Genomic DNA, 13,099 nt, shown 5'->3' with positions numbered 1-13,099 from the left:
AATTCAAACACTTGTGTAATGCACTGATGGGATTCATTATGAGCCAGAGAGTTAAAAAAAAAAAAAAAAACCCACCCTATCTTCAGCAGTTTTCCTCCCGTTGCAGGATAAAAAGGAGAAGGAACTGGATGGTGCAGGAAAGAGGAGAAAGACCAGCCAGTCAGAGGACGTAAGTATTATAGTAGGGGAAATGCCTAGGGGAAAGATTGTGTGATAGATTCCCTATTTCCACACCCAACCCCTGGAATTTTAGGAGGTTCCTTTCTTCATGCTCTTTTTCCCCTGGATGTTCCCCCTTCTCCCCAGATATTCCACTCAAACAGAACCTTATGTGAGATTTTTTTTTTTTTAGGTTGAAATCAATTCCTGCTCAGAGCTTACACTTTGTGTCGTGTACTGAGCCAGTTACATCAGACGCTGACTAAATAAATAGCACATTGCAAACTTAATGTTGTCAGAAAATCCCTTTCATCCTGCTTTCTTGAAACACACACTAATGATTTTGGTTAGGGTGCTGAGGAGTAGCATTGTTGGATGCTAAGCTGGTATGGGGGTGTCAGCAATTCCCTCCAGGTAAAAGGTAGCACCTGGATTTGCATGGGTGTGAAGCTGGCTGCAGAGTCAGTGTCTAAGGCACATGCAGTATGTCACACATAGCACACCTACAGTTAAGAGTGTGTGTCCAGATAGGAACTGCTGAGCTGAGGGCTGCCACCTTGGGTTCTCACTGAGTGCTAGAAGCAGCTCATTGTCTTATGTTCACAGGCCCATGAGAGCTTCTCGATTGTGGGTCTCTTCAGTGGAACAGTGTAACAATAAGGGTACGTCTATACTTACCTCCGGGTCCGGCGGTAAGCAATCGATCTTCTGAGATCGATCCCGGAAGTGCTCGCCATCGACGCCGGTACTCCTGCTCCGCGAGAGGAGTACGCGGAGTCGACGGGGGAGCCTGCCTGCCGCGTCTGGACCCGCAGTAAGTTCGAACTAAGGTACTTAGACTTCAGCTACGTTATTAACGTAGCTGAAGTTGCGTATCTTAGTTCGAAGTGGGGGGTTAGTGTGGACCAGGCCTGTAATACTAAGCAAGAGGTGCAGGTAGATGGAGGGGAATTTGGTGAGCTGAAGGGTTGACTAGAAGAAAGAACATGAGCTTGGAAGTGTGGGTTAATGGAGTTGGGTTCTACTCTGTTGAATTGCAGAAGTCTTGTTTAAAGGAAAAGACCCATTTGGAAAGTTTCCATTTAATCTTTAGTTTATACTGGTTATTAGGAGGAAGCCCCCCGAAGCTATAGGGAGGAGAGGCCCACACTTGTGAGCGCCCTGACAGAAAGGAGAATTGATGCTGCCATCGGGAACCAGAACAAGGTGAAGTCCATGGCAACCCAGCTGCTGGCCAAATTCGAGGAGAATGCACCAGTGCAGTCCACAGGCTTACGGAGAAAGGTAAGAGGTGGTTTATACCTTTATATCCTTGGGCCTCCTCCAACAAGCTCTCACCCAAATTTGGGTAGTTGAACCCTTTTATTTTGAAGAAGATGAGGAATATCACAGGAGCTGGGACAGGAAAATGATGCACTCTTTAAGACTGGACCCTGGTTTTGCACTTTGACCCAGAGTACACTCTTGTAATTGAGAGTAAAGGCTAGATGGAAGAGGAAGACTCCAAGAGATTTAGAGCCAGATTTCTAAGGGTATTTAGGCATCTCAAGATGCAGACAGGCACCTAATGGGATTTTCATAAACACCTAAATGCCTAACTCTCATTGATTTCAATGTTAGATACTTGCTTTTGAAAATACAGTAGGTGCCTGTTGCGTCTGTAAATGCCTAAGTATCTTCAAAAATCCGGCCTTCATGCTAACTTCATCCATGTAAGTGAGGGCCAGATTGGGGCCATAGTGTTTGTGAATTGAAACAAGGAGAACACATCCTGTTGTGCTGTTATTCTGTCTCAGAGGTTGAGAAGAGTTTTCAGTAGGGACTGGTTTGTTGGATTCCCAATTCCAGAAAGACAGTACTTCTTTGTATTCTAAAACCACACCCATCTCTATCCATACACCATTTACCATGCTGCTTTCAACTAGAAGAGAATGCGACTAGAGGAGCTGTGAGCTTTTCCCCAGTGAATTCTGTAATGATTGTTCCTGGCAATGTGTCCTGCTAGGCCATAGAATGGAGATTTCCCATGGTCATTGCTCTTAAACCATGCCACCCAGTGCTTTTTGCTTGGGAAAACCCGGACCTGATCAACTGAGAGTTGCCATTACAGCCGAACCTCCTGTTTCATTCCCTGTGATCCTGTGATGCCTCCTGCTTGGACATAGGATAGAGCTGTTTAAGTGGTGGCCTTTACTTTGCTCTTCCCCAGTTAGATAATGTTTCCTTTGTCACTGTACTGAACAGGAGAAACACTGAAAACCTGGGGGGGAGATGCTACAAAAATCTTAATATGTCCCATTTTTATTTTGCTTGATTTTTCTTTAAATTTTACTTGATAATTAATTCTTCCCTACCCCATTTTTTCTTCCAAATGTCTGTCTGTCTGTCCTCCCACTCCTTTGTTGCTTTCTTTGAGTGCCTTTCGCTATTTTGTTGTGTTCCTCTGGGATCCCATCCTGCTTTCCCTATGACCTACATGTAACAGCCTGTCCTGCCTTATCAGGAACGTGTTCACAACCAGCTATCCTGCAGACAGCGAGAGCAGGGCCGCCTTGCTCCCATGCCTCAGTGGAAACAGGTAAACCAATAAAATGAATGTGACATGACATCCACACAAGATCTCACCTACCCACTGCTTCCTTTCTTTACTGACCCTTCTTCGGCACCACTGTGCAAAGTTCTGTGTTTTAAAATACTGAAGAATAGTGAGTGAGGTTGAGATCTCTCTCTAGGAGTGGCTTATTGTTTCCTATGCGACCACTGGAGTTCTTCCTTAACAGTAGGGAGTAAAATTTGCTACCTGATGATTTCTCTTCTGAGTATCCAGGCTCGCTATTCCTACAGTGCATTTTATCTGCTTTGCAGTTTCAGGAGACCTCAGTCACTGTGGTGGGGTTTGTTGGTCTTCCCAGTGATACTGCATCCACATCTGAAAAGAGTCTTAAAAATTCTCAAACAATGCATAGAAACTGTAATAAGCCAGGTTTCCTGGTCTCCCTTCCATCTCCAGAGCATAGTGGACTTCTGTCTTACTGAGAATTTGAAAAAACTTTGGACTTTCAGTCACAGGGTGGGTCAGAAGAGGAAGCCTGGATACTTGGAAAAGAAAAATCACCAAATATCAAATTCTACCTCCTCTCTTATGTATCCCGGCTCGCTATCCTTGTAGTGGGGGTTCTTACAGCAGTGAAATCCGAAGGATAGGCTTTTACAATTCCTTACTTTCAAACAGGCAGTTACTCATTGCACTGACTGAGGTTCCCCTGTTTTCCAATAAAAGTGGCCTCATTGCCTCTGTGAGGGTAGTCATAAAAGTGTGGTTTTGATGGCAGCGCTTCAGAAAGGGATTTACCTCTGTCTGTTTCTAGTCACAATGTAATGAAAGCGCACTTTTGAGACAGGAGGAAGAAGAGTTTTTGGCTCACTTCCTCTAAGTCTGTGGATTCATGGTGAACTCTATTAAAAATAAGAACAAAAATAAAAGTTTACTCCAACTCAAACAATCCAGCATTTTGGAGTCATGTACCATGATCAAAACCATGCGGCGCCAGCCTTCTCTCCAAAGAAGGAGAACCAAAGAAAGGATATTCTACACTATGGGGAGGTCTGCTAAGAGCCTCTATCTTTCACAGTGTTAATAAGCCTGGTCAGTGTGCTGGTATGTAGAGATGTCCTGACTCTGTGCTTGCTTCCATGATTCCTGCTATCCCTTCCCTCAAAAGGTCACGATCACCTCCACTGAAAAAAGAGCTCTCCCTTTGGAAGGCCTCGCTTTCCTAGTCCTGTGATCAACCAAGAGCAGTTTCAGACACCCAATGAGGTAACTGGACAGGATCATCATTAGTATGGATTCCAGCCTTTGGGAATCTTTCACATAACCTGGTACAGGAGAGAGAGTCTCTCAGGAAGAAGTGAAGAGGAGCATAAACTGGCTACAGCTCCATGCCATTAGATTAGCCTTCGTTGTGCTACACAACCAAGTAAAGCTGGGTCTGAAATGCACCATTTGCCTTTCTCAAGAGAGGCAGGTGAAGATTTGTGTTTTAGCACTTGGATGAGATTTTGAGTCCCTACAACCTTAAGGCACTTTCCCTGCCTTTTGAATTTTAACCACCAAGGCTCTAGATTTTACCCTTTATACAGGGAAGGATAAGTGAGGTCTGGTCATGCTGAGAGATTCAGATGAGAGTGGTTTATCCTTACCCTGTTTCTTTTGTGGCTGAGCAGGGGAGGTCGGACTGCCTTTGCCTTCCTAGTTTGATTATGATTTTCTCCTTACCAGACAGGTGGGGATTCTGAGTGAGGCAAGTGAGTCACTCTCACTAAGGCTTTGTCTGCACGAGGGAATTAAAAAAACAAACCAAATAAAAACCATTGTTACCATTTGTGCAGCTGAACTGGTGTTGGTGCCCTATGGTAGGCAGCAATGTAGTGCAAGTCTTTGGCTGAACCTATTTTTGCCGTTGACTGTTAAAACTGTTTTTCAATAGATTTAACTAACATAGTAGTAGTCAGTGTGGTCTACAAAACTAACTAGTGTAGACACTGCTCCTGAGGCCCCTCCTGGATTAGGTGATCAACTTTTGCTGGCCTTTTCTTGGATAGACTTCATAGTGTCCTGGTGGGAAGATTCAGCTTTTGTGCTTGATTTTGGTGTGTTTTCCATGCTGGGTAATTGAGGTGGAGAAGGACAACAGGAATTTGGCTCCGTGGGGGCAAAATTTTCAGGGCACAGCTGGGTCAAAGAGCATATCTCTGCAGTGTCTACTCCAGAAGTTGGGGACAGAGGGAATGGCTGGCCTGGGGAAGCAAAGTGACTCAGTTGCCTGTTTGAGTGCCAATAGCCCCTGGACTGCTTTTGCAGGAGAGTTCTCTCTGGGGTGACTTGGGAGATCAAAGAATAACTGTTGGCACTCTGCAGTCAGCTGCTGTGGTGGCTGAGGCATTGGCCATCAGGAGACCAGCTGGATCCCTCCATGATGTTCAGTAGCCACCTTGCAGGAGTTTCTGGTGTAGGAGGCTGTCTTTGAAACAGCACTTGGACTTGCTGCTGAGATATCCTGCTGCTGGTAGAGGGGAACAGCAAGAGCAGGTTACACCAGTGCTGGAGCTGCGCTCTGTGGCATTGCTGGGAACTCCAGCTGAGGTGCTATTTCCTCGGCCACAGGTTCCATACTGAGGTTGGGGCCAAGTTGCCAGCAGCTGGTGCTAGAGCTGCTATTTGGAATAATGCTTCTGCTGATGGGCTTGTAAGAGGAGACTGTGCTTCCTAGAAGGAGCTGCTCATGGATATAGAAGAGGCAGAATTTTTTCACGTGGCACAGTTGCAGAGGAACTCACACATGGCATCTCTTTGTGCTTGACTCTGCCTGAGGTACACTGGGTGGCAGATGTGCCTTGCTGTGAAGAGGGGACAAATATGAGGACAAAGTGGGATTCTTATAACTGAGGGAAAATGGGTGTTCTAGTGCCCTCACCAATAGGCAGAGTAAACTGGAGAATCTTCTATAATAGTGAACCAATCCCCATCTCACTGACTGGCAGGTCAGGTCCTGCATCCTGAAGTTACAAGGCAGAGGAAAATCTACTGCAAGAGCAGTGGGAGTAGATGCAAGAGAGAAAACCAGGCAAGGGGAGGTGGTCTGAATCGTTGATAGAAAAGCTGCATCTTCCCTGGTCTGTGACCTACTGATGTCAGGGGAACCACATTAGCAGTACTCACACTGCAGCGTAAGGCCAGATTTCTGCTCTGCTCTGTGGTTGACCGGCCTTATTGGCCAGCAGTGTCAAGCAGGTTGAGGTGCATGAAGTTTCTTTGTTAGACAGTAGTAAGACAGGACCCTGAGGAAGAGCGGAGTCCTGGCCAAGGCTGTTCTGAAGCAAATTTAATTTTTCTTTGTTACTGGGTCTTGATGGTTATAAAGGATGAACTCCATACACGATCGGACCCTCCTCCTTACCCCTCCCTTAGGCATTGCAGTGACATGTTAATTACTAGTAGCAGAGCTGATGGTGTTGCCATATGATTTGATTGCCATATGACTTGATTTATTGTATCTAACACTTACATTTCTATTGAAATCTGTCTCTTTTTCCCTTTCCAAACTATCTTTGCCTTTGTATACTCAGAAATGCATCCTGCTGGAGGACTGGAACAGGAATGTGTCCACTTTATGGATTCTGTCTGGTGCCACTGTGTGATATTTTGCTACTTAGCAGGGGACACATACACAACCTTTCCCTCCAGACGTCAAAATTCACAAGTTAGATGTTGCAGATACTTTTTTGGGCAGGGCCCCTATTTCGGATGTATTAGGGAAGGTAGCCACAAGGAAGATGGGAAACTAGGAGATCTAAAAAGTGGTACATAGGGAGAACATATAAACCAGGAATGTGGCATGTAAAACAAAGGTGAAAAACGGTATTTAAAATAATTAGTATAAAACGATGCACACCAGAGAAATGAAGGAAAGAGACATGCATTTATGTCATGTTCAGATTAGCCAAATTACTTCTACATCTTAATTCCTGCACTTCACTGTATTGTTTTCTGATAGGCACCCCAGAGCTTTATTAACTTGTGAGGTTGGGGCGGGGGAAGTTGAAGATGAGAGCAGAATGTTGTTACTGATAGGACTTGAATCGTGTTGCTGCTGAACATTGGGCATGTGTAATTAGGTGAACAGGATGGATATTGTTAAGCATTCCATGGCAGTCTGGAGAAGAGATGATCTGTGCTTTATAGAGCACAAAGTTGTACACTTCTTTGCAGCCTCACCACTAGCTGGGGGTGAGTCTGTAAAGCAAAGATATTGATTATTGACAGTGAATAGCATGTTTAGTGGCTGCCCTTGGAAGCATCTGTCCAACTGACCTTTGATAACTCCAGGTCTTGGAATCTCAGTGGAAGGCTTAAAGCTGTCTACTCCAGAACAAATAGTGGCTCTAGGTCAGGGTGGGCAAACTACGGCCCACAGGCCGGATCTGGCCCGCCAGCTGTTTTAATCTGGCCCTTGAGCTCCTGCTGGGGAGCGGGGTCTGGGGCTTGTCCCGCTCTGGCGCTCCTGCTGGGGAGCAGGGTCAAGGGTCACTCCGCATGGCTCCTGGAAGCAGCAGCATGTCCCCCCTCCGGCTACTACACGTTGGGGCAGCTAGGGGGCTCCGCTCCGCATGCTGCCCCTGCCCCAAGTGCTGCCCCCACAACTCCCATTGGCCAGGAACTGCGGCCAATGGGAGCTGCAGGGGCGGCGCCTGTGGACGGGTCAGCCTGCAGCAGAGATGTCTGGCCTCGCCTCGCCTCGCCTCCGCGTAGGAGCCAGGGGGGAGAGGGGACATGCCACTGCTTCTGGGAGCCACTTGAGATAAGTGGTGCCTGGAGCCTGCACCCCTGAGCCACCCCACTGTGCCCCAACCCCCTCCCCCATGTCTGATCCCCCTCCCGTCCTCCAAACCCCTCGGTCCCAGCTTGGAGCACTCTCCTACCCCCAAACCTCTCATCCCCCAGCCCCACTCCAGAGCCTGTACCCCCAGTCAGAGCCCGCACCCCACTCCCCCTGCCCCAGCCCGGAGCCCCCTCCCGCAACCTGAACTCCTTGTTTCTGGCCCCACCCCAGAGCCTGCACCCCCAGCCAGAGCCCTCACCTCCTCCCGCACCCCAACCCCAATTTCGTGAGCATTCCTGGCCCGCCATATAATTTCTATACCCAGATGTGGCCCTCTGGCCAAAAAGTTTGCCCACCCCTGGTCTAGGTTATTTGAGAGAGGTGGGATTGGGGTCAGGGTTCCCCAGAAGATGCACTTCTGAGACTGCGCCCTGCGTTGCCAAAGACAGTTGTAATGTTCCCTTTAGTTTTATTATTATTATTGCTCTTTCTTTTTCCCCCCCTGTTTTAAATAAAGCTGAGGACTAAGGAGCGTTCACGGACCTGCCCTAAAAAAGTGATCACGCTCTCTCCTTCCTCTTCTCCACCTTCCTCTCTATGGTATCCCAGCCAGCAGGTGATTCACTCTGCATGCTCTCTCCTCTTCCTTCCTGCTTGCACAGGTCGCTAAATCAATGACTAAATGTCTCCTCTGTTTATAAATTTTAAATTCTCTTTACCCACATGGGTGGGCCGCCTTGGACCTCCTAGGTTAGTAGCACAACTAGACATTGAAGAAAGCATATAAAAATCTATCCTAATACTGATATATATATATATATATATATATATATTTTTGGCACAGTAGAGATTTTGGGCATTTTAGTTCAGGCTTGTTTTTTCTATAGCAGTCATTTCCAATTTTGTGTTGCAGAGGAGAGTTTTGAAATACAAAATGTTAGGGCCAGATTCTGCCTTTAAATGCATATGCACAACTCCCATTGCGGTCATGAGATATGTATGTTCATGTCTGAGGGAAAAATCTGACCCATTATTACCCTTGGGTTGTTCACCATTCCTAGGCAGTTTCTCCAAAAGAGAGGCTTGTCTGGCTGGAGCAGGATGGGGAATGAAGTCGGGTATTCATTTGAGGCTGCCGCTTTCCTGCCCTTCTAGTAGTCCTCTGTCTCCATCCACATTCCTCACTTAAACAGGTGTGAGTGGGCATTTTCCCTCCTGGGTCTTGGGAGCCTTTTTCTGGGGCTCTGGTATGAGGTACTTTTGTGATTGTTAAAGTGGCAAGCATTTGTGCAGCTTACTCCTCTCCTGCTCCTTCCAGCAGCTTGAGTTCAATGTGTCTGAATACGGATTTGTAGTACAGATAGAGCAGTTACACTGACACTAGGTAAAGGTTATAAAAGCTGCACCTCGAAGTACAGACACATGGGTTTGTTGGCCTTCTGGTTAAATATATCTAAAAATGCTGTGAGACATTTGTCCTTTGTCAGATCACATATATGGATAGTACTTCTTTGAGTTGTATTTTTTTTTTTTTTTTTTTTTTTTTTTAAGTCTCCTTCCTTTCCTAATGTGAGGAGCATATGGATTCAGCTCTGTGATTCCCTAACATTGATGGGAATTGTAAAGCTAAATTCTGAACATTTGTCTGTGGGTCGGCTTAATTCCTTTGTACACCTGAAAATTGAGAGGAGAATTGTGTGTTGTGTGCTGCAGCAATTAAACATAGCAGAATGAGCGAAGGGCAGATATTTAAGTCTGATCTGTGACTTTTCATTACCACTATGATCTGTAAATCAGATCCTTAACATAATAGTGACATGTAGCACTTGCAGAGCACTCTGATTCTCAGAGCACTTTAAAGGCATTATCTGATAATCTATGTGAGATAGGCAAGTATTACTTCCATCTTACAGATGGGGAAACTGAGACAGAGAGGTGGTGACTTGCTTAGACCACGGACAGTCATTTTCTAAGTAGGGAAATTGTCTCCCAGTGCTATGCTTAGTCCATACCTTTCTGAATAAAACACAGAGTCTTTCAGTCTTAAGTCTTCTCTACTGATCACCTCCTCCAAATGTTTGGTCCCTCCTGTGTGGCTTGCTCATTTAAGCCTTTACAGCTGGCTACTGCTGGAACCAGCTAAGGATTTACCACCTTCTCCCTTACATTCTCTAGGAGCCATTTTTTAAATACATCTCCTTGCTCAAACAAAATTGGAAAACTCTCTCTGCTTCCTCCCTTTGGTCTGAGGACTTTTTACCCCTTTGTTATAGAATAAAGCAGATATGAATACCCAATGTGGGGATTCAGTTTTGAGGGCAATAGCTTTCACTCAAAATATCCTCTCCTCCTGAGGTTGTTTGTCCCCTACGATGCTGTGTTTCACTCTAGCCTGCATTCTTCTTAACCTGCTACCTTTTGAAAACTGTCTCTCTACACCTCTGACACATTAATTCTGCCACCTCTCCTTTTAAACTTTCCGTCTGATCTAATATCACTGTGTGAGATGTACTGAGTGTTCCTATTACCTTCCCCATGCTAATACCAGTTATTTGGGTAGTAATGTATACTTGTTAATTGACCTAATATCCCAATATAGATGTGTGTACTGATTCACCCCCCCACACCCTTCTCCTCTGAGGATCTAAGTGGTTGATGACAGTTTTAAAAATTCTAGTTCTTAATGAACACCACAGTGTCCCTGCATGATGGTCTCTATTCTGCCTGCATTGTAGGATGACTCAAATGGAACATGTCCAGAGTGAGAACTTGGATTGTGGTTGTTTTAAAGCTCATCCTTTATTGCCCACAGACAAACAGGGAGCCTGGTGCTGACCCCCCTGGGGAGCAGAGTCCCAGACAGGAAAGGGTAAAAGCATGAGCAAATGGCATGGATGGTGTTGACACACATGCAGCGGTGGGGTGTGTGCAATATTCAAGGGCAGTGTTGTGTGGGGAGGGGGAAGCACAGTTATCTCTGGACTGCTATTAACACACTGGAGCTGCTGAAAGTGTTAGGAATGATTATTTTTGTGGGGTGTTTGCATAAATACTTGCTTAACAAGCATTCACCGACGCTGACTGTTTGCTTTGCGCTTTTATTTTGCTGTAGATCAGCTCTAGCTCCCCCCATTCTTCTCTCTCTCACCTCTCCTTAATAGTGTGCTGTGGCTGTCACAGAATAGGAAGGGTTACGTTTTGGGTCCACTCACCAGCACTGGTTGCATTGTTTCCATGGCTGCTTTCTGATTCATTAAACAGCTGGCATTCCAACCTGCCTTCTGAAAGCCAGGTTTTACGGGAGGAGGAGGGGGTGGCTTTACTGCAGAGGATAGGAAGCCTTCTTCCTAATGAAATGTTCTGCTGTCAATGGGAAGAGTGAAAGGAGGTTTAAAGTATGTGAGGAAGGGGGACTAGGTAGTTGAAAGATCTGGGTTCAGATTAACCAATTAGCTGCCTCTCGAAGTTGGTTAGTTGATAAGTTAAATAATAACTGGGAGCCAGCAGCAAACTGCCATGATTTCCAAAGTACGTCCTCTTCAGCAGTCTCATGCACCTGTCAGGTGGGTGGCATGTTTTTGGATTGCCATCAGAAGCTTAACAAGCTTGTCTGCAGCAACACAGGAACCCCCAGTTTTGTAACAGGCATTAGTTTTACTTCTGTAAAAATGGTATAGTAAGAGGGAGTGAATTGGGCTGACAGCTGCTTAAAATAGAAAAAAGAGTGATATTGGTTAATGTGTTTAAATGGGAAAAGAGCACAATCGGTAACTGGCTGTGAGCACAGTTGTGTGCTCTGTTGTCATAGCTGTAGGCAGTGTAGTTGTAGCTGTGTGGGTCCCAGGATATTAGAGAGACAAGGTGGATGAGGTCATGTCTTTTATTGGTCTCAAAAGCTTGTCTCTCTCACCAGCAGAAGTTGGTTCAATAAAAGATATTACCTCATCCACCTTGTCTGCCTGTTGTCATAGCGCGCTTCATCTGGCAGACAACATAGTCATCTGTTTGGGATTATCTCAACAGACTGAGCCTCCTGTAGGTAGCATACAGATGTTTATACTTCCCATTCAGTTTACTGTTCATCCCCCAAGCAAAGTAACTTACTGGGAACTGCATGATACTCTGGGTTACTGCCCCATCCACCTAGATAGAAGTACATACATGTGGATGTGTTGGCCATCTCTAGTCGGCATTTTTCAGTATCTCAAAAGCTCACTGTACAACAGATTAGCAAGCTCAGTTCAAGCAGTGCCAAGCACCACAAGGGGGGTGGCATGTGAGAGTTGTGGCCTGTGGCCAGAGCTGCGTTGGAGGGTGAAGTGCAATAGGAGGGGTTAGTGTAGTGGAGGTGCTGGGGCAAGAGTGGGAAGCTTGCATAATGCTTTGCATTATACCTGACTCTAGCCACTGCTGCTGAGTCCCTTAGTTTTCACAAGCCCTACATTCACCTAACTTTCTATATCCCAATATTTTAAAGGCGCCTTTAGGAGGGCATTGCTGGGAGCTTAGCTCTCCCAGAACTGGACTGCACTACCCCAAAATGAGTGTTTCTGTGCACAAAGTGTGAGGAGTACAAACAGTCGTGTCTAGGTCTGGAAATCTGAGTAAAGAAAATCAGTAAAGAAAAACTTTAAACAAAAGAACTGGGGTGAGGTAAGTGCCAATGCCGGAGCTGCTGTGGGACTATAGCCAAGCCTATTGGTTAGTGGTGAACTTACCTTGGATGGGAATGCCGGACAGAAGCTGTGCACTGGCTTGGTTTTGTCTGCAGACAGTGAGTTGTGAATGACTGTCTAATTCAGCTGTTCCTCCCTAGCCTAGAGAGGCTGAATCCAGAGCTTTGCTAGTGCAGATTGCAGTACGTGTTGGGTCTCAATTGGAAGAGAGGAAGGAGTCTTCATCTGGGAGCCCTTCTTGCTTTTCTCTTCTGCATGTGGGCTTTCATGCCGTTTGTCTGGCATTGGCCTTGTCATGAGCTTTGCTTCTATTCCTTTTTGGGGTTGTTTTTCTCCTCTTTTTGTTTATTTCCTCCCCTGTTCCTTATCCCACAGAGATCTCCTCAGGTTTTTTTTGGTGACCAAGTGCCTGAGCAAGCACTGAATGTTGAGCAGAGGGCATGCCAACTGGCTGCCCTCCTGGAGCCGAGGCCGACAATCAGGCATCAGGTGACTACTGCCCGCTCTGGCAGTCTGTATCCGTTTGTAAGAGAATGGGGTAAGGGGTGACTGCTGGGTCAGCGGGATAGAGGAGTGCACTGACTATTACTTTACACCACCACATTAAAGACACCAGAATCAGCTCTTGTTTTGAGCAGTTTTTTACTCCACTTCTTTCCCTGCCGATTCTTAACTCTTTTCTTACTTATTGAAGATGCATAGCATGTGCAGTTTCATAAAGTAGAATACAATTGACAAGGATGATCTACGCCCAAGCTTCAGGGCAGTGCTGGTCACTAGCTTGGCTCAAGTCATGCAATGGCCCTCTGCTAGTACAGAGAGAATTGCTGGGCTGCACCGTCCACTTGCGTTTCGGGGTGGGAACATTCATATTTCCTTTTT

General features: G+C 46.0%; 1 protein-coding gene across 4 annotated transcripts in view; it reads left to right on the top strand.

Annotated features, from left to right (window-relative positions):
- MICAL3 (microtubule associated monooxygenase, calponin and LIM domain containing 3) overlaps positions 1-13,099 on the top strand; it is a 168,515-nt gene that overhangs the window by 50,785 nt on the left and 104,631 nt on the right. For 2 of the 4 annotated variants that reach the window (XM_065405156.1, XM_065405150.1), the window contains exons 14-19: positions 107-169; positions 1,270-1,443; positions 2,645-2,737; positions 8,059-8,157; positions 10,354-10,410; positions 12,593-12,706. In XM_065405156.1, coding sequence (XP_065261228.1) covers positions 107-169; positions 1,270-1,443; positions 2,645-2,737; positions 8,059-8,157; positions 10,354-10,410; positions 12,593-12,706 — 600 coding nt within the window. The remainder of the gene's footprint in view (positions 1-106; positions 170-1,269; positions 1,444-2,644; positions 2,738-8,058; positions 8,158-10,353; positions 10,411-12,592; positions 12,707-13,099) is intronic. The other 2 variants (XM_065405164.1, XM_065405170.1) reach the window with 2 other exon arrangements.

This window comes from Emys orbicularis, chromosome 1, assembly GCF_028017835.1.
Source record: "Emys orbicularis isolate rEmyOrb1 chromosome 1, rEmyOrb1.hap1, whole genome shotgun sequence".
NCBI classification, from domain to species: Eukaryota; Metazoa; Chordata; order Testudines; family Emydidae; genus Emys; species Emys orbicularis.
Note: the sequence above shows the minus strand (reverse complement) of the source record. Positions and strands in the feature narration are given on the sequence as shown.